Source organism: Scylla paramamosain, chromosome 5, assembly GCF_035594125.1.
Source record: "Scylla paramamosain isolate STU-SP2022 chromosome 5, ASM3559412v1, whole genome shotgun sequence".
In the NCBI taxonomy this organism is placed as follows: domain Eukaryota; kingdom Metazoa; phylum Arthropoda; class Malacostraca; order Decapoda; family Portunidae; genus Scylla; species Scylla paramamosain.
In genome coordinates this window covers 22,316,696-22,335,078 of record NC_087155.1, presented here as the reverse complement: position 1 = coordinate 22,335,078, position 18,383 = coordinate 22,316,696, and the positions used below count along the sequence as shown (strand labels likewise).

Here is an 18,383-nt window from a genome sequence, read left to right as displayed (position 1 = left end):
CGCACTGGAGGTCGGTTTGCCGCTCATAGTATGTCAGGTTCAAACTTTCGCGGTTTGCCGCGCGTGGCGACAGCAAACCGCTACAGCACACGGCATAGTATGACACTACACTAACACAAGAGTTAACCAGTATTCTCAATCATTCATCCCTTTCTCTGGTAAACTCTGAAACTCCCTGCCTGTATTTTCACCTTCCTATGACTTGAATTACTTCAAGACGGAGGTTTCAAGACACTTATTCATCAATTTTTGATTACTGCTTTGACCCTTTTATGGGACTGGCATCTCAGTGGGCATTTTTTTATTGGATTTTTGTTGCCCTTGGCCGGTGTCCCTCCTACATAGAAAAAAAAAAAAAGATGTCGCCAACACCTCTTTCTTCATAGCGAAACAAAGAAAAACGAGAAGAAAATACGATAATCAGACATTACTCTTGTACATGACTAGCTTGAAGTGCTGTCTGGTGAGCATGAAGAGCAACAGCACCTCTCACGGGTCTGGCTGGGATGGAGTGCCTGAAGGTCGGGGTGCCTGATGCTGAACCCCACTGCTGCATCTCCGCCAGGGTTATGTTAACATCCCAAAACTCATTCATTAACTCAGGATCCATCTCAACCTGTACAAACCTCCATCTGTTACAAACCGCCACTCAGCCTGGTGCACACACACACACACACACACACACACACACACACACACACACACACACACACACACACACACACATAATTGTCTTTTAAAAGTGGAAAAAATGAGGATAAAAGGGAGAAAGAAATAAAACAAAAGTAGTAGGGAAATTGCCATGGGAGTCGCCCATCCTAAATTAGCATGCCATGGAATGAATTAACGTGGAGGGGAGGGGGCGATCATTCACGACGACGTCACCAGGGGCCATGTCTTGCCATCACGTGTTCCCTCCGACATCTCAGTACATTCCAATGTTTCCCACCACTCGATGGTCAAGTTCGGTGGAAGAGAATGGGGGGGGGTGGAGGAGGACTGAACGCATCAGGAAAGTGGGTGGTGACGCCGCCAGGGTCCATGCGGCCTTTGTTTTGGGTGGGAATGGGAAGTTGAGGGCTACAGAATGGGCTGCCATGCGACCGCCACGTGCTAACCAGGGTGGTCAAGGAGTGGAAGTCAAGGAATCTTACTGCCTTCGATGACTCCGTTCTACCATCTCAGGATGGATCAATACATTCCAGTGCCCTGCCATTTCCCGATGGTCAAGGTCGTCGTGACTACTCACGCGGTTCCATTACCTGCAATCCCTCTACTTGGACGAAGCATTTGTGATGGCAGAAGCGGCTGTGGGCACCTTCACTTTCGCTGACCATCCGCGGTGTGGGCAAGGTCGCCGACGTAATACTTATGAGGGATGGTCACCTTATTATTATTATTAGAAAAGTTATGCAGAGGTGATGGGACATTTTATTTTTATTAGGGCAAATACAGCTCATTGATTTATTAGGACAAATACATCTCATTCATTCAAAACATTTGCAAATTGAAGGTGAAGAGATCATCGTCATTGCTGTCAATGACGGGAGTAATTTTAATAACTCTAGGAATCATTGGGGAGTTTTGGCATGCTGACATCCTCTGGCGTGTTTAGGGGTATATATATATATATATATATATATATATATATATATATATATATATATATATATATATATATATATATATATATATATATTCTGTTTTTCTGTGACTTGTTCACCTCCTGGCCCTCATTGCCGCCTACAGCCAACTCATCTGACCGCCGCGGCTGTGTTTCGGGGGGCAGCAGCATCAGTGACTCCGGAGGTAGTGGCCGCAACTGCTGCTGTGGCTGCCGCTGTGGCTGTGGTTGCTGCTGCGACTGCTGTGACTCCTGTCCTGACAAGACATCAGGAGGTGGGGTCACTGGCAGCGGTGACATGTCATCATCGCTAAAGATCAATTTCTTCTTTGCAGGCTCCGACATTCTCTCCACATCGACATCCTCATGGTCGGCACGGCTTTGCTTACCAACAGCATCTCCCAAATAGATATCAAAGCGGAAAGAGATACGTTCTGTAACAGACAAAAAAAAAAAAAAAAACGATGAGAACAAAGGAAATTTTTTTTCTTTTCCCCCCTTCTTATTCATTGCCAAAGAATGTTAATGTAATTTACAGTGGCGAAGATGCATGATGACATGCAAGGCAATGGCGTACTTACCTGCGGTTCTCAAGATGAAATGTTTGTCAGCTTGCTCCATTCTTGGAGATGAGTCCTCGACGTCCAACTGGGTTGAGAGGCGACGGCGAAGTGATGCTTATCCGTCAGCAATTAGCCCATATTGACCCCTTTCTCCCCCACCCCACACCTTTCCCCATCTACCTTATTACCACTTTACAGATGTTATAACATCTCGCTCGGTTGCCAGCCGGACATAAGCAGGCATGCAATGTGGCATTTTACGAAATATTATGTAAGCCATACGAGTAATTTTTTTTTTGTCATTATATAGATACTGATGCTTTTTGAAGGTGGTGTTGTAACGCCACCCCCCCTCCTCCCTCCTCCTCACCGGTCCGATCAGAGCTCTAATGAGACGAGGCAAAGATCTTCACGGTGAAGAAGAAAAAAAAGAAGAGGAAGAGAGAAGAGGTGAAGCACGCACACACAATAGAAAAAAAGAAAACATTTTTGATTGGTAATGGTTCTCGCCTTCATCGTCATGGCCAGAGGGTAGGGAGAGGTTAATTATCACACAGCACCTACAGTGTGGCTTTATTAGGAGGAACGAAAAATATAAAAATAGCAAAAATAATTAAATGAATAATACTGATGGGATTCTTTGGGTTGACTGACCCACTATGACACTTTATCGAGTGGTTAATCTAGAAAAAAAAAGAAAAGGCACTTGAAATTCTGGTATGGCATATACACTTATACTCCGTTACTTAACACTATGAATACACAAGAAAATAATTACTTTTATAACTCCTCAAGAGTACCATTGATTCTGGGCACCGTTATATCCCTAATTAGCGTCACAGCCTTCATCCATCACTTCTCTACGGCAATAATATTGCTCACAACACATTCACAGTAGATTATATTTGACTAAAGAAACATTACATGGCTAACACTTTCCCAAGACTCTGTGGCCTGTCTCCACGTGGGACCAACACCGGCTATTTTATCTGTTGCCAGAGGGAAGGGAGACGCCATTCTGTCAACACGTACAGTCACTATATCTTCACTAGAGACATGAATAATAAACATGAACACAGTAATATTCACTTCTAAATAAAAGAAAAATCAAATATTTCAGAGCTACGAGACCCACCTGTTGCCAGAGGGAAGGGAGACGCCATTCTGTGCTCTCTCCCTCAACACCCACAGGCCTCTGAAGTTATTGGAACCTTAGCTAGTTCTCTCTCTCTCTTCTTTCACAAATAATTTTACTGAACCGTGAGTTTAAATAAAAATGCAGGAATAATTGGCTAGCAAGGTGAGCATATAGGCTGGACATTAGTTGAAGTTAATAATTGAATTTTAAATTACTAACATATTTTATAAGCTAGGGAATGACACCTTATGAGTTACTGGTAGGCTGACGCAACATGATGTAATCCTATTATTCGTATTACCACTGATTAGAGAAAACCACAGTTGAAATAAGTAAAGACTATTTATAACAAATGTTTCAAGACTTTTAAATCACTCCCACGAATACACGCCTTATAAATATACTTTTTCATATAATCACTAAACCTTTAATTACCGCTATTATCCTCCTCTTCACCGCAAGCTACAAAAGAAAACAATTATTGGGGAGACTCAAAGAAACACAGAAATAATAAAAAGGAGCGTTACAGTGTGAATAATGCTCATTGCACATTTTAATGTATTCCAACTCAGTAGAAGGCAAAAGAACATGCAATAAATGTCACACACAAGGGAGTTTAACCCCTGAAGTTGATAATTTAATGTGCTAATTTTTATAAGTGGAGAAGTTTGCATAAAATGATGAAAGACGGCGGAAATATATTTGGGATGTAAGTTATAGCTATGGTCTGACTTTGAAAATTAAGATAAACAGTAATCCAGTGGCCCATGGTCTTCAACCCACTCAATGTATTTAGGATGAAAACGCATGGCTTCGCCTGTTTTCTGGCAAGATTTATCAGGTCTGTCACACAGTGTTGGTCATGACAGCCTAAAAAATAAACTCGATCACCCAAGACGCCTATTAGACTGGCTTGTATTTCACATGCATTCATGACGGCTTATGCGCGGACAATGCAACAAACGTGACAATAATGATCAATTTCTATGACGCCAGTAGTGTCGGCGAAAAACATGACGACGCAGTTGTGATTACGTTCCTTAGCACAAGACAGATTAATTCTTAGACTCCCTGATTTATCCAGAGGGATGGCATTGTGCATATCCTCCATCACAAAGTTAAAGAAACATACTGTCCGACCTATATTAAAAGCATCAAATGTTAGGGAATTACACATGTCCAAACCTAGTGACTCAAGGGTCGTGTAAAATAATTTTGACGCGTGATGCAGGAAAGAGCTACGAACGTTATAAATGGTTGCCCTGTTCATAGTGATATGTACATGTGACAGATCGGCGTGATGAAAATATAAACCATTCTTATCAATTATGCCTTGTAAGCTGTCCATATCAACTATTGCCATGGTCAAATTTTAATGTTTGATTTGCGCGGAAGATCATTCGGCAATCAAAGACATTTGATTGGTGCCTAACATATACGTCTTATTGAGTGTCCTATTGAAAGTGTATTTCACTGGATTTAGAGTCAAGGAGTTATTTAACAATTCTAAGGCGGGTGGATGCGGTGTGACGTGGTCAACCCATAACTTAGCCATCTCGAGCTTAAATTTGAAACTGCTGGCGTCCTGGTGTGAATTAAGAATCCATGTTTTGTTAGCCAATTCTAATTGAATTCTCACATTGACAGAGTAAAGTAGGTAAGCGTCCAGATTTGATATATCAGAAAACAAAGGTGCAGTCATCAAAAGGCCGTGCGTTTTACAATCTTTTATCATTTGTTTCTCGTCTTTATTCCCACCTGTCAAATAGTCTTCATCAAATTTATTGATTATGCCTTTTGATCCATCATAATCGCAGTGGTAGAAGGCGACGCGACAGATAGAGTCAATTTTATCCTGAGGGATTGTTGTAATCATTTTAATGAAGGCGTGATAATTGAACAAAGAAGATGACTCCACAAGCTGTTCATTAAAGTAACAAGCACAAGACTTAAACATCGAATTATTCAAGCCATTACTAAAGACAACGTGCTCATCGTCATCTAACGGAGCGCCATCCACCTTCACCATGTTAACTCGCAATTCTAGAGACAGCGTTGATAGATCCAAAAATTGTTCTGGAATGCCAGGCAGTCTAAATTCAATGTAAGGGTCGTTAATCCCCACATTATTATTAGCATTAGCGTCTAAATTAACGGGTAATACGTCCAACTTTCGCCTCGCAGTGACTGACGATTCGATGGTATGCAGGCAATTCACCTGCAGGAAATTCTCCCTCATGGTCATCAGATAATTGCTCAAGGGGATGGAGGTCGCTCCCCCTGTACATCCGGCTTGTAATTAGTCATCTTCATGACTAAGCTAAATATTGAAGATATCTGCTTTATAGCAAGTCTTTCTTTTCAGTTGCCTAGTTGGCTGTTTTCTCTTTTTTTTTTTTGACTCCAACTTTCCTCTTTTTCATTACTCGTCGACCTTGAACTATCCATTCGCCCACACCCTTCACGGCGGCGACGCATCTATTTCTTAATGATTCATGAAGTCGTTTCTCCTCTAAAACATCTGATAATAAACCTTTTCCTATTTGGAACACTTCGGGTGCCACAGTGCACATGAGAAAGGGAATTGCTCTTTAAGCAAAGCTGCTCAACATGGAAAATAGACCGCCACCTCTTCTTGAAAGGGGTGGAATAAAAACCCGGATGTCGTCTAACCACCTGCCTTTGCCTTGCGTAAAAAGCAAGTCATATTCCGCTTGAGTGGGAGGTGTGAACGCTCTTGTCATGATGGCCGCCACGTCACGAATAAGACGCCGAGCATAATCACCGGCTATTTATTTGTCTGATATGCAGTAAGAGTGTAATTGATTTACCCCTTCCAAAGTGAATGGGCCAGCCAACTTGATCCACGAGTTCAATCACAATTGAATCGATAATAGTTTTACTGAGCGATTTATATGCAGTCTGATGAAAACCTTTACCGCCGGCGGATTCCATGCTAATGACTTCTAATACGTTGACATGCTGACCGCCATATATCGTCGGCGACACACAGTCCGCGTAAAATAATGCAAAATCTATTCCCCCATCCATTCGAGGTGGGAAAGGGGCGGGAATGAAGGTGGAATCGTTTTTGGCGTATGAACTGTATAAATTATACTTGGCATAATAATCAAAGCCCAATATTTGAGCCATCCTGGATCTAAATTTCGCAGTCAAGTAGCAGAAATGGCCATTGTTGTTGCACTGTGGGACATTCCGAAGGACGCGCTCCACTCTTCGTGTTTTTTTATTATAGTTAAAAAATTGACCACCTTCAAAATACCAGGCATACTCAGTCTTCATATTGCTTTTTAATTCTACAGCCAGTTCGATATCAATGACATCAACCATATACCCAGTATTGCCCACCTCCGTGCTCGTTCGAGGTGTGTATGTATGGAGCTTATACATGCGTGTTTCATCGGCATGGACTATGGCCCAAATCTCAATCCTGCAAGCATAATCACCCGCCATTAGACCCAATCCCAGTTAAGAATACATTTATACTAGATTCGTCAAACACACATCAAATTTAGGATAAAAGCAGTTTATCGGACCTACTTCATATTCCTTATTTGGATCAAAATGGATGAAGGGAGTGATTCTGTTTAAAGTGATGGGGCTGGTTATGGGGGTAGAGGTCGGTGTTGCCCAGACTCGCCAAATACAGATAATGCTCTGCTCCCACCATGATCAAAATAAATAATAACGACCATCCCAGTTAAGGAATACATTTATACTCGATTTGTCAAACACACATCAAATTTATTTTAAAATTTTACATGATATAGTTTATTCAGACTTCCTCACCAGAATAGTTTCAACTCCAAAAGGTTGAAGTCGCTTTGCCAGCCCTTCCACCATAGGCAGTAATTATTCGTCCACTCATCCTGGCAGCGACCTCTGCACCCCATTACTTCTGGGATGATAATCTGCTCCACTTCAGTGTTTGTCATGGCTAACAGGGAAATCTTTTTCAGGCAATTCTAGAAGTGTTGACATCGGTTCACACTTGTATCCATCTTGAGTCCTTCCACGTAAAGCAAATCCTTTAATGTTACAATTGCCTGTCGTGCCTTCTCGTTACCCTCGACAGCCTCGCCCCAACCATACTGAGTCATGCAGGCCACCAGGTGGGAGAGATTTACACTTCCTGTGGGAGGTGCGTGGATAATGATACGTCCTGGTTCATCTCTCGTGTCTGGCCAGATGAAGCAAGTAGAGTCTCTTTCTAGCCACATGAGTATTCTCGTATGGATAAATCGTTTTGAGGTCCCGCACAATCCCACACAGTTCGGTGGAGACCGCATTTAACGCATAAGCAATATAAAAGCGACAATCACGGAACATGCCGCCGGTCAGCTTACCCTCGACCACCTTCATCTTGACGACTAATTGGAGGGTAGATCCACACGTCGAACCCTCTGTGAGGGAAGTGAGGGGGGAATGTGACATCGCGGGCCTTTATTCGTATGTATTGGTCGATATCACACCTCTTGTGTAGTAGAATTATTCATTCAAACTGACGCTGGTGTTATTTATTTTTTTTTTTTTGCTTTGTTGGTGGGAAGGGATGGGGAACAGGGAACATATTATTTATTAGGGGGATGTGGGTGATGGGATGAACCTTTTTGACCATAACCCTTATCAATTATCCATCCGTGGGTCTGCACACCTGACGCGCCTAACACGTGCACGTCAATGACTCATGTGTTATTGATTTACTTACTTGTTTACAGAGTAAGACAGTGCCTTTCATTTCAATATGCTTCCCAGATGTGCCCGACCCTGCTGCTTATCAGTTTACTTCGTTGAGCTGTATTTCTGATGGCGCCCGCGGGGAGTTGCGCCAAGCGAAGTAGCAGTGATAATAATGGATGCTTACTGGCTGAAAGTCTTTTCGCATCTCGTTTTCCGTCGCCAAGTACTTGTATGAGATCAAACACACTTATCCCCGAAAATGGCAGAAGTAAGTTACCACGATCATCCCATGAAATCCCAGGTTTACCCTCCAATAATTTCAAGAGAGATAAACCGTATCCTCTAAAGGAAGGTGGAGCAGCAACTCGAATTAAATCATCCAAGGGCGAAATAACAGGCGCGCGTAACAGTGGAGTCGTAGTGGAGGCGACGGAAGTGAAGTATTTTTTTTCTTGACTTGTTTTGACGTGAATCGGTGCGGAGTTGCGACGTCAGTCGATTTAAACTTACACCTCTCGGGAACTAAACAATATTCTTTCATCTCTATAGTAAACTTGTTATTGTCGACACGGCTATCGGGAGTAACGAGGCCAATATGCTGCCGCCTCATTTGGAGATGAGAATGGCTTTTTTCTTGCACATGGGCGTCTTCTTCAAGGCTACAGTACAAATATCACTCTTGAATTTTTTCAGGCTGTTAATGATGGAATTGTCATCCATCAGGCGTTTCTTCAAAAAGTTGGCGAATATTTCCGAGATGCAATTGACTTCATGCTTATTCAAACTCTGCAAGACCTGCTTCCGCAATTTAGGGCAGACGTGAGAGAGGAGGAAAACCAAATCCTTGTACTTCAATATCAATGGTTTTTCCTCATCCATATCTTACTAAATCGTCCGCATCCATCCAGCTGTCAAATTTATCTGGATATCCACGCCAGTGGACGAAATACTTTCTCTTACCTTGCTCGACCTTTGATCTTAATATATTGACTTGGTAATGCGCCGGAAGAGAGGACTTGATTAATTCTTCCTTGTAGAGTGCACCGGTTACGTCTTTATCCGCCAAATCCCTTATGTAATAAATAGGGATTTTATGTGAGTAATCCACACAACTTATCTTAAAAAGCTCCTCGGTATTGAATTTAAATTGCGTTCGGGAAGCACGTTGCAGGCATACAATGTCTCTCACATCTAATTTATGACTGATGACTTTCTTTCTTCCTGGCCGATTTAAATACATTCGTTTAAATTACCTCCTGACTTGTGGCAGATCGCGGAGGCAGTGAACCTGGGCCGGTGTTTGGTTATCACCCAAACCGCGGTGTGAGGTGTGATTGTACATGTTTATTAGGGTGGGCAAGACGTTAATATACGTCAGTGTATTGAGATATTTATATATTTTCGCCTTTATGGTTCGGATGACCCTTTCTGCCAAACTCGCCTTTGTTTTGCATGAGTAATCGGAATACAAGGTAATACCTTTCAAAGTTAGATATTTTTTCACTGCTTGATTATAAAATTCGGATCCCTGATCGGTAAAAAGACACGACACGCCTGTAAAACTTCCCGACTCTAACATTTTTTTCAGTGCTTGCAGGCTACAGCAACCGGATTTACTTGTCAGCGTTGCCACTTTCAAGTACCTGCTGAAAACGTCCAGGCAAAACATGACGTATCAAACGCCACCATTGTGTCTGTGCAGCTTCGTAAAATTTGCCAAATCACAAGTTAAAATGACGGACAGTTTAGGAGTGAGAATTTTTTGCTGCGGAAAACGTTTTAGTGTCGGCTTGTGAAGCGTATAAGTGTGGATGCTCTACAGAAATGTCCTCACATCGCGGAGTGTTAGATTCTTATCCCTTTTCTTCCTCTCTCTGTAGAGTGCTTGCACACCTCCTAAAGCCACAGGATTCGTTATATCCCGGTAAAGTTCATCCAAAACGGCGTTCATAGCAGATAGACTTTCTCACAGGGCGGCTCATCCACAATATTCGTGCGCAGTTGAATTTCTTCGGGTGTGTTCGGGGATAAATCGCACAACAAATAACTGTGATCTCGTCTAAGCACGACATTTTTATAGTGCGCTCCTTTCCATAAAGTTGCCTGTCCAGACATTCGGTTTGATATATATCTCTGTTTTTCATAAGAATGTAATGCGAGGCATTTAAAGTTATCGTTCTAGCATACTTTCTGGGGAAAAGACATTCTGTGCTATCATTATAACTGACAAATTTTTATGTCTCACTTTGGTAAAGGCCTCTGCTATCATTTGAGAATTGCCAGCCATAAGGAAATTTTCATCTAATATCAAGAGTGTGAGCGTTTGCTGATTGGCATATGGATTGCCGTCATCCATCACGGGATCAATAATTTTCTCATGCACTTCGACCTTATCTTGAAAAGGAGAATTCAGCTGCAGCGAATCTGATGAGACACCACAAATAATAATTCTGTTAAATCCATGCTGATATTTCTCTATAATTTTATTGCAGAGGTGTGTTTTGCCGGAATTTGTATAGCCTGCGATAATTATGCATGCAGGATATCTGAAGAGATTCAGCATCTCTTCACTAAATGTCTTGTCTATGTTAAGTTCAGAGGGGCACTAAAACACATTACGATATGTTTACATTATTTATTGCTTAACCTTTATTTACATGGTCATGTAGGTAACAGCATAACTAGCCTCCCAGCTGCATCCTCATCCCTGCCCTCTAATTAAGACAGGGATCTCTCCCAACTCATGCCTCTTCCTCAACCTCCTCTTCCCTCTCCTTAGCCTAGCTACAAATGTTCTTACATTACCTCCTCCTCCTCCTCCTCCTTATCCCACATGGACAGTACAAATGTTCTTACATTACATGAACAATCCCCCTCATCCCCCTCCTTAACCCACGTGGTCAGTACAAATGTTCTTACATTACATGAACGGCAGCTGCTAGCAGCCATGGTCTCTCTCCACCCCTTAATTATGATGTGAATAACGTCATGGAAAGTCCCTCCCAATCACGTCACAACCCACTCATTAACCCATCCTCCTCTTCTTTAGCCTACGTGGTCAGTGCAAATGTTTTTTACATTACATGAAGGGCAGCTGCTGCCAGCGGCATCCTCTCTTTCCCTACCCCTTATTTATGATGTGAATAATGTCGTGGAAAGTCTCTCCCGATCACGCCACAGTCAACTCATTAACCCATCCTCCCCCTCCTCTTCTTCCCCCTCCTCCTCCTCCTCATCCTCCTCCTCTTCCTAATCCACCTCCACCTCCTCCTTCACCACCACCTTCTCATCCACCTTGTCCTCCACATCTCTTTCCCGCTGATCATTGTCGGGGTGATAATACGCCATTGAGGTATAGCAATTGACGTGAAAACGCTTGTCATCAAAATGTGACAAAGTACACTTTCGCATGCGAGTGGTACAAATTTGTCCTTTCACATTCCTGATATTATAGCAATCCACCATCCCACATGCGACATTATTAAGTGTTTCCCTATACTGCTGATGCAATATATTTTACTGGTGAGTTGGAATACCTTTACCTCGAGGTACTTGCTTGTCATCTTCCAACAGCAGCGAATACATCTTTGGCTTTAATATGATTGCCTCTTTGATGAGCGTGGATCCGGTTTCAGATTTCAGCAAGCCTAGTTGACCCTTCCGCTCCCCATTAAAACACGGGTGATCTGAAGCAAAGTTACTGGTGTCGAGAAAATTTGCCATGGGTCCATGTTTCAGTTCATCATTTAAGTTTGTAGGTATGTGTAGACTAAATATGAAACTGTCCTTATCTTCATAAGCTAATTTAGCTCTCTCCCCATAATTAGCTTTGGTGACACGATACCAAAAGTTGTACATATACTTCTTTGCCACTTCTAAAATATGGTAACCCAAGTAATTTGGCTTTCTGATTTTAATCGTATTCTTACTGTTGACGCATATGACTTGGTCCTCGCCTAATTGGTGTACCCTTTTAAAGGAAGGATTTCTTATATACTTCAGGAAAGACTTTCTTTTTGTCACTAATTTCTGTTGGAGCCCATACTTCACTTCAGATAACATGGATCTGCCATAGACTGCGTTTGACATCAGTTTGCAAATGCAATTTTTAATGGCGCACATCTCATTTTCACACTGAGTAACGTTCCTTTCTATGAAAGGTTTCAGGTATGGAGCCTGTCTGAAGTTATATATAGCATGGACACATTGTATTTCCAGTCCAAGTGAGAGTAAAAGTTGCAGCAATTCCAGACTGATGAGATGACCTTTCAGTCCTTTATGACTGGCCATGAGTTTACGATTTTTCTTCCCAAGCTTACAACCCTCAGCTTCTAACAGTCCTTTACTGTACAGCGAGATGTCATCTTCTGTAATAGTCAAATGTGCAAGGCACAGAGGGAACTCGTCCGTGGCCTGGGCCACGTCCAGGGAAACGTCGCAGGTGTCCAAATGCAGACAGTAACTGACATCGCCATCTGTCGTGTGATTCTGGATGCCAACTTCAAAAAAAATCATCCATCTCTTACTGAGAAGGTTTTTTGATGTCGCCCATAGGCAGGGGGAACACTTAACGGTTGTATATAATGAATTATAGTCCAGATAGAACACAAATGTGCTGGGCCCACCGTCGGGTTCATGGTTTGACTGCAGGTGAGGTCTGACGCAAGTTACAAGGCTTCTTCATACATTTCTTTTGATGAGGTGATACATGTTAGGGTCGTAAGGTGAGTCAAGTTGAACGCCTGTCAACTTTAAAAAAGCGTCATAAGCATAAGAAGACAGTGACACGTAATGTGCCACATCCAGTCCATAAAATTCATGCAGGTATGATCTATATTTGAGATATGTGTCGGCTAATAACCCCACATCAATCTCACAATACAGTCTTATGTAATCGCCTAAAGTGCGACAGGACGCCATACTCCACACGCTTTGAGCGTGTTCATATTCTCCAGGTGACAGAGCCTTATCCTTGAGCGTGTCATAAAATGCTGCACGAGGTGGCAATTGCCAATCTTCTAAGCAGCCAAGGTCGGTGATGTACTTGTAACAAAGAAACTGTTTTTGAGAGCAAGTTACATGTCTTACATCCTCAGGGAGGTAATTCATTATCTCCTGGGTGTAACACGTGTCATAGCCTGCCTGCATATGACTCTGAGCAAGATGGCCGAGGCCAGCGTTCATAAGGGAAAGCGTGTCTTGAAACTGCATTCCTTAATCCTTACTTTCAATAAATGCGATTCTGACTTGGCAAGGATGTCCACATGCGACTCTGGCAACTGAAGGTCTTTTATGATTAAAGAGACGTCAAAGCTCATATTATGTGCCAGAAAGATGAGATATTTCCTCATGTCACGACACTGGAGGTTGTATCACGCGCACAATGCCCCCTTGTAATTATTTTGCGGTAATGAGTGGTTGTGATGTTTATGATGGGGGGGTTTTCACATTATAGGGTTGATGGCAGAGCTCACAGTGGCGCTGACGTTTGAAGTGGACTTCATCCTCCGCAGACATGCTAATTTGATAGCTAACTACACTTTCCTTGATGATTCGCCAAGCTTCGGATAGGCTATCAATGAAATTATTCACAGGATCTTCACCGAAATAACTTCTCTTTTCCATGACATCTCCATGCCTATTGATGATGAGATATGAGTAACCAATTGGCTCATGTTCAGCTATCACACTTCTATTCCCCTTATGTTTTATCATAGTTTCAAGATAAAAAATATGCTAAGTAGGCAGGCTCATAGGTGTAAGCAAATTTTTTTTATTTTACTTTTTTGGCATCATCTGGAAAGAGAATTTTTGAATTTTACTTTTTCGGCATCATCTGGAAAGAGAAGAGTTTGAGTGAAGTCACAATGACACTCGTGATCGCTCAAATTGACAGACTTGGGAACTGAGTTGAAACATATTTTGCAAAACTGATGACTCTCTAGGGTGGGAGGGCTTCTCGTCAATTTCCGGTGCAGCTTCTCCACGTCTTTAATGAGCATCATATGCCTCCCACCTAGTAAAAGGAGTGGGATTACAGTTTTATACTTGCACAAGCCTTTTCTTGATAATGTTAAATAGTACATCTCACCACTTTTGGTCAGTGTATAAACATCCAGAGACAGGCGATTTAACCTTTCTAACTGACTCAAGTTCTCCCAAGTCACAGGACTCTACTTTTCCGCACATGACGTATTTCTCTCCACCATGCCACCTCCGTAATATTTTTGGAATTCTTTTCCAAGGTACACCTTGGGCGTGAAGTCTGAACGCCGCCAAACACTGAATAACACAGGACGAATGTCGGCCATCAGGATTGAAAATTCATTCCCACCTCGCACGTCTCTAGGATATGCAACATAATCTCCTATATCACTGCATGCGACATGCAAGCAATAGTTGAAAAAAATTCTCTGCTCTTGAAATGATAAAACCAGATCCTTCAGTCTCGCTGGTAAGGCTTTCCAACCGACTGTTCAACTGATGGATCCATAAATCAACAAGGTCAGGCACATCTTGATAGCCGATCAGACGTGCTCTAAAAGCAATATGAATGACTCGGATGTTCATCCTCGCCTAAGGTAGAGAATTTAACTAGTAACAGAGAAATGGATGAAAATATTTATAGGGTGGGGGGGAATGGCGAGCCATGTAACGTGAAATATGATCTAATTTCCCGTATAAAGAGCTCCCTGTATTCGGTAAGTAGACCAAGTGGATCTCTGCTTACATGATCAGGTATGTCATCTTGATGTCTAGTGAAGCTCCTCATAAAATTTTCCCTCGAATCAATTAAGCGCGGTTCTTCCAGAGTCCAACACTCATTGTGGCCTGCTTCCGCTTGTGGCGTGTCTGGGGGAAAAAAATAGAAGTAGCTGCAACAGTTTATTATTATTATTATTATTATTATTATTATTATTATTATTATTATTATTATTATTATCATTATTATTATTATTATTAAATTGCTATTTACCTTGTGTAGGTAGCGAGGGACTTGAAGTCTCAGAAGAATTTAATACATTCTCCATTAATCCACTCGGACCTGGCTATGGCGAGTCTTAAAAAAAAAGAACATTAGTAGTAGCTAGTAGTAGTGGCAGTGGTACCGTATTTATTGATTTATTACTTGTAGCAGATTTTTTTTTTTTTTCTCATCTCTTTCCCCACCTCCGCGTGGGATGTTGGCTTGTGATGTTTGCCGACGTGCGTGTCGCTCTGCTCAATCGAGTGTGAACCTGTACAGGAGGATGTACTCAGAGCTCAAACTTGTAAAGATTGACAGTCATTTCATCTTTATTAATATACATTCTCGCCAAAATAAGTAATAATGCTTACCAGAATAATCAGGATCTCCAACTTCGCAGGTGCGTTCTGGTGGAAGATGTGGAAACAGAACACCACACTGCTCACATAAATCACATTGGTCTTCCACACATGAGGGGCAGGGTGGATTAGTGTGCCATCTCCCACACACTTCACATAAAAGCCGCGTCTCTGCCGTCCCACAGTGGACACCCATTTTTCTTTTTTTTTTTTATAACATTGTCAACACTTGCACCCCATCCGCTATGGCGTGCGGAGAAACACTGAAGTATCCCACACAGATCACTGCGAGGAGCGTGGCTTGACTCAGAAGTAGGCAACACCTGCCTGTTTCATTATCTCCGTCCCAACCCTTATCCTGCCTTGATCGATTCTCTTCAAAACTTTACGTCTGAGATGCAAAAGTTAACGTGGTCTTATATGTAACACACAAGTAACACTGTTTTCCCCCTTCTTCAAACTGAATAGGTTTGCCTCTTTGATTGGTAATTTTGATGGCCACACACTGTATAGTTGATATGGAAAATGGTTTATACGTAATTGGATTCGTACCTTTACTGGTGCTGTCGCCGGGGAGTGGTATGGTGTCTAATATATTAACTATATGTCGGTATAAATGTACATATGATCCATCCCCGCGTCAGCTCGCGGTACGTATTGAGCGAATAATTTTATGGGTGTCGAGGGGGAAGCTTTCCTCGCACTGGAAGATGAAATGGCCTCGCCAGGTCTTTGAAATTAGACGGTGTAACGAAAATTTGGATTGAAACCCAGAATGTGAGCTATATGTGAGGCAAATTTTATAATCATATCACTGTAAATACGATCGTCATTAGGAGGCACGATCGCATTGTCAACTACGACTCTCTCCAAGTCGCGGTCGTAATAGATCATTTCCGAGTATGGGAAATAGATCTTAAAGGACTCATTTAAAATTGCTTGGAGTTCTCTCACTATCTGTCCATTGATCGCCATAGTTATGGCCAGTATGTTCTTATCGGTAAAATTGGAGATGACATTCCTTTCCGGTAGATAGGTATACATGTTATATTCATACATATCGAACTCGGACTGCTTAACCCGGCCATAAAACGATATACTGGAATTTGGATCCCCTTCCTTAATGCAGTAGAAATATTTAGGGAATAAGATATTACACAGGCTGACTTCATAATCCCTGCCAGTGTCTAAATGAATGGGTATGATTCTGTTTTCAAATTCTGTTGTTGTATTTTTGGGAAATGACCTACTGCCTGCAAGAGAAGATAGGTATACGTATATATCGTCACTATCTCTGAACGACATGTTTTTTTATGCCCTGTCAACTAACAGACTGACTTTAAACTTCACCTATTCATGTCGTATATACGTCGACAGGCTGGAGGTTATAACGGTACAGCGTGGCTGACCTTGACCATCAAGTGGTGGGAGACATTGAAATGTATTGAGATGTAGGAGGAAACATGTGACAGCAGGACTCAGCCACCCTGGCCGCCCAGGACGTCTGCGTGCGACTAGCACGTGGCGGCCGTGTGGTGATCCATTCTATAGCCCTCAACTTCCCATTCCCACCCAAAACAAAGGCCACATGGACCCTGGCGGCGTCGCCACCCACTTTCCTGATGCATTCAGTTCTCCCCCATCCCCCCCTTCCCTTCTGCCGACCTTGACCACCGAGTGGTGGGAGACATTGGAATGTACTGAGATGTCGGAGGGAACATGTGATGGCAAGACTCACCACCCTGACCGCCCAGGACCCGCGTGAGTGAAAAGGGGACCATAATGGCAAGCCATCAGCGACACCCAAACCGCACGTGTGATGGCAACCCTGACATCAAGCCGTCAGCTACTTCCACCGCCTGCCTTGCCTGATGCATTCAGGTCCCCCACCCTACCTTCATCCCTCCTTACCATTCAATTACTTCCCACCCACCATTATTGATTCCTTTAGTCATTTCATAGTTGCTGAAGGATAAGGACGCACGCCCCTTCTCCCCGTCAGCTCCGCCCCCCTTAACATGACCCTGGTAATGTCGTCGTGAATGATGCCCTCCCTCCCCCCGCGTTAATTTACAGCCAGGGTCGCCATTCTGAAATGGATTGCCACTGAGGCCTCCAGAAAATTGCCATGGGAGTCGCCCATCCTAAACTGGCATTGCCATGGGAGTCGCCCATCCTAAATTGGCATTGCCATGGGAATCCCCATTCCATGGGGTCCTTCGGCACCCACGGGAAGGAGTGCAGTATGAGAAGGTCAGAAGAGAAATGAACTGCAAGATATGCATGGAACTCATGAAGGTCAAGATGGAATGAATGGCAGAGAAGAAGGGCAATGTGAGGTTCTGAGACATGGATGGGATCCTTGACCAGGACTAATTCCATGGGAGAGATGGGGTCCACCTCAACCAGAACGAGAATGAGAGGCTAGTACGTCAATTAGCTGAGTGGATGAGGGCGAGGCAGGTGTGGTGTGTGGACGAGGCATGACAAGGAGGACCCACTGATGTCAGCGAACATGGAAGAGAAGAGACTAACCAGGCAAGTAAATATGTGAAGATTGGCTGTATAAATGTGAGAAGATGGGATGTGGGCAAGTTTGAGGATGTATGCAAGGAGCTCAGGGAGTGGAGGTTCGACTTAGTCGGGCTCACTGAGACTCACCTGAGAGATGATGAACGAATGGAGGGATGCGAGTAAGTTATGATTGGAAAGGGAAGTAAGACACAGGAAACACTGGTAGGAGGCGTAGCCCTACTCTACAAGAAAGAAAGAGGACTGCAAGTAGAGGAGATTGATGTAGGGGAGTGTACAAGTAGTGAGGATGTGCTTGCAGTCAGAGTGGAATGCATGGATGGTCGTGGCTGACCAGAGAAGGTGGTACTGGTGGTAGCATACATGACTGTCATGTATGCAGAGAGGGAAAATAGGAGAAAGTATGACATACTTAAGAAAGTTGTGAGAGAGCATGGAAAGGAGAGAGTGCTAGTTATGGGTGACATGAATGCACATGTGGGAATACTGGGGGAACAGG

The 18,383-nt window shown here is 42.9% G+C and overlaps 2 protein-coding genes across 3 annotated transcripts; both read right to left on the bottom strand.

Annotated features, from left to right (window-relative positions):
• Window positions 1–1,564: 1,564 nt before the first annotated feature.
• LOC135100960 (uncharacterized) lies at window positions 1,565–3,876 on the bottom strand. Its single transcript, XM_064004576.1, has 2 exons — window positions 2,206–3,876; window positions 1,565–2,058 (listed from the first exon to the last, which is right to left on the bottom strand). The coding sequence occupies exons 1-2, from the start codon at window positions 2,243–2,245 to the stop codon at window positions 1,565–1,567; spliced, it is 534 nt and encodes a 177-aa protein (XP_063860646.1). The 5' UTR covers window positions 2,246–3,876.
• Window positions 3,877–10,536: 6,660 nt separating this feature from the next.
• Window positions 10,537–16,996, bottom strand: LOC135100673 (uncharacterized). 2 transcript variants are annotated; one of them, XM_064003814.1, is made up of 3 exons: window positions 15,197–16,996; window positions 15,003–15,086; window positions 10,537–14,878 (listed from the first exon to the last, which is right to left on the bottom strand). In XM_064003814.1, the coding sequence occupies exon 3, from the start codon at window positions 12,539–12,541 to the stop codon at window positions 11,543–11,545; it is 999 nt and encodes a 332-aa protein (XP_063859884.1). In that variant the 5' UTR covers window positions 12,542–14,878; window positions 15,003–15,086; window positions 15,197–16,996; the 3' UTR covers window positions 10,537–11,542. The 2 variants fall into 2 exon arrangements, with proteins under 2 accessions (XP_063859884.1, XP_063859883.1); XM_064003813.1 differs by having other exon boundaries at window positions 15,003–16,996.
• Between the last annotated feature and the right edge of the window lie 1,387 nt (window positions 16,997–18,383).

Coding starts and splice junctions, on each gene's coding strand:
- LOC135100960 (XM_064004576.1), bottom strand. CDS start 2,245: ATGGAGCAAGCTGACAAACATTTCATCTTGAGAACCGCAG. Junction 2,059..2,205: donor TTTCATCTTGAGAACCGCAG/GTAAGTACGCCA, acceptor TGTCTGTTACAG/AACGTATCTCTTTCCGCTTT.
- LOC135100673 (XM_064003813.1), bottom strand. CDS start 12,541: ATGATTTTTTTTGAAGTTGGCATCCAGAATCACACGACAGATGGCGAT.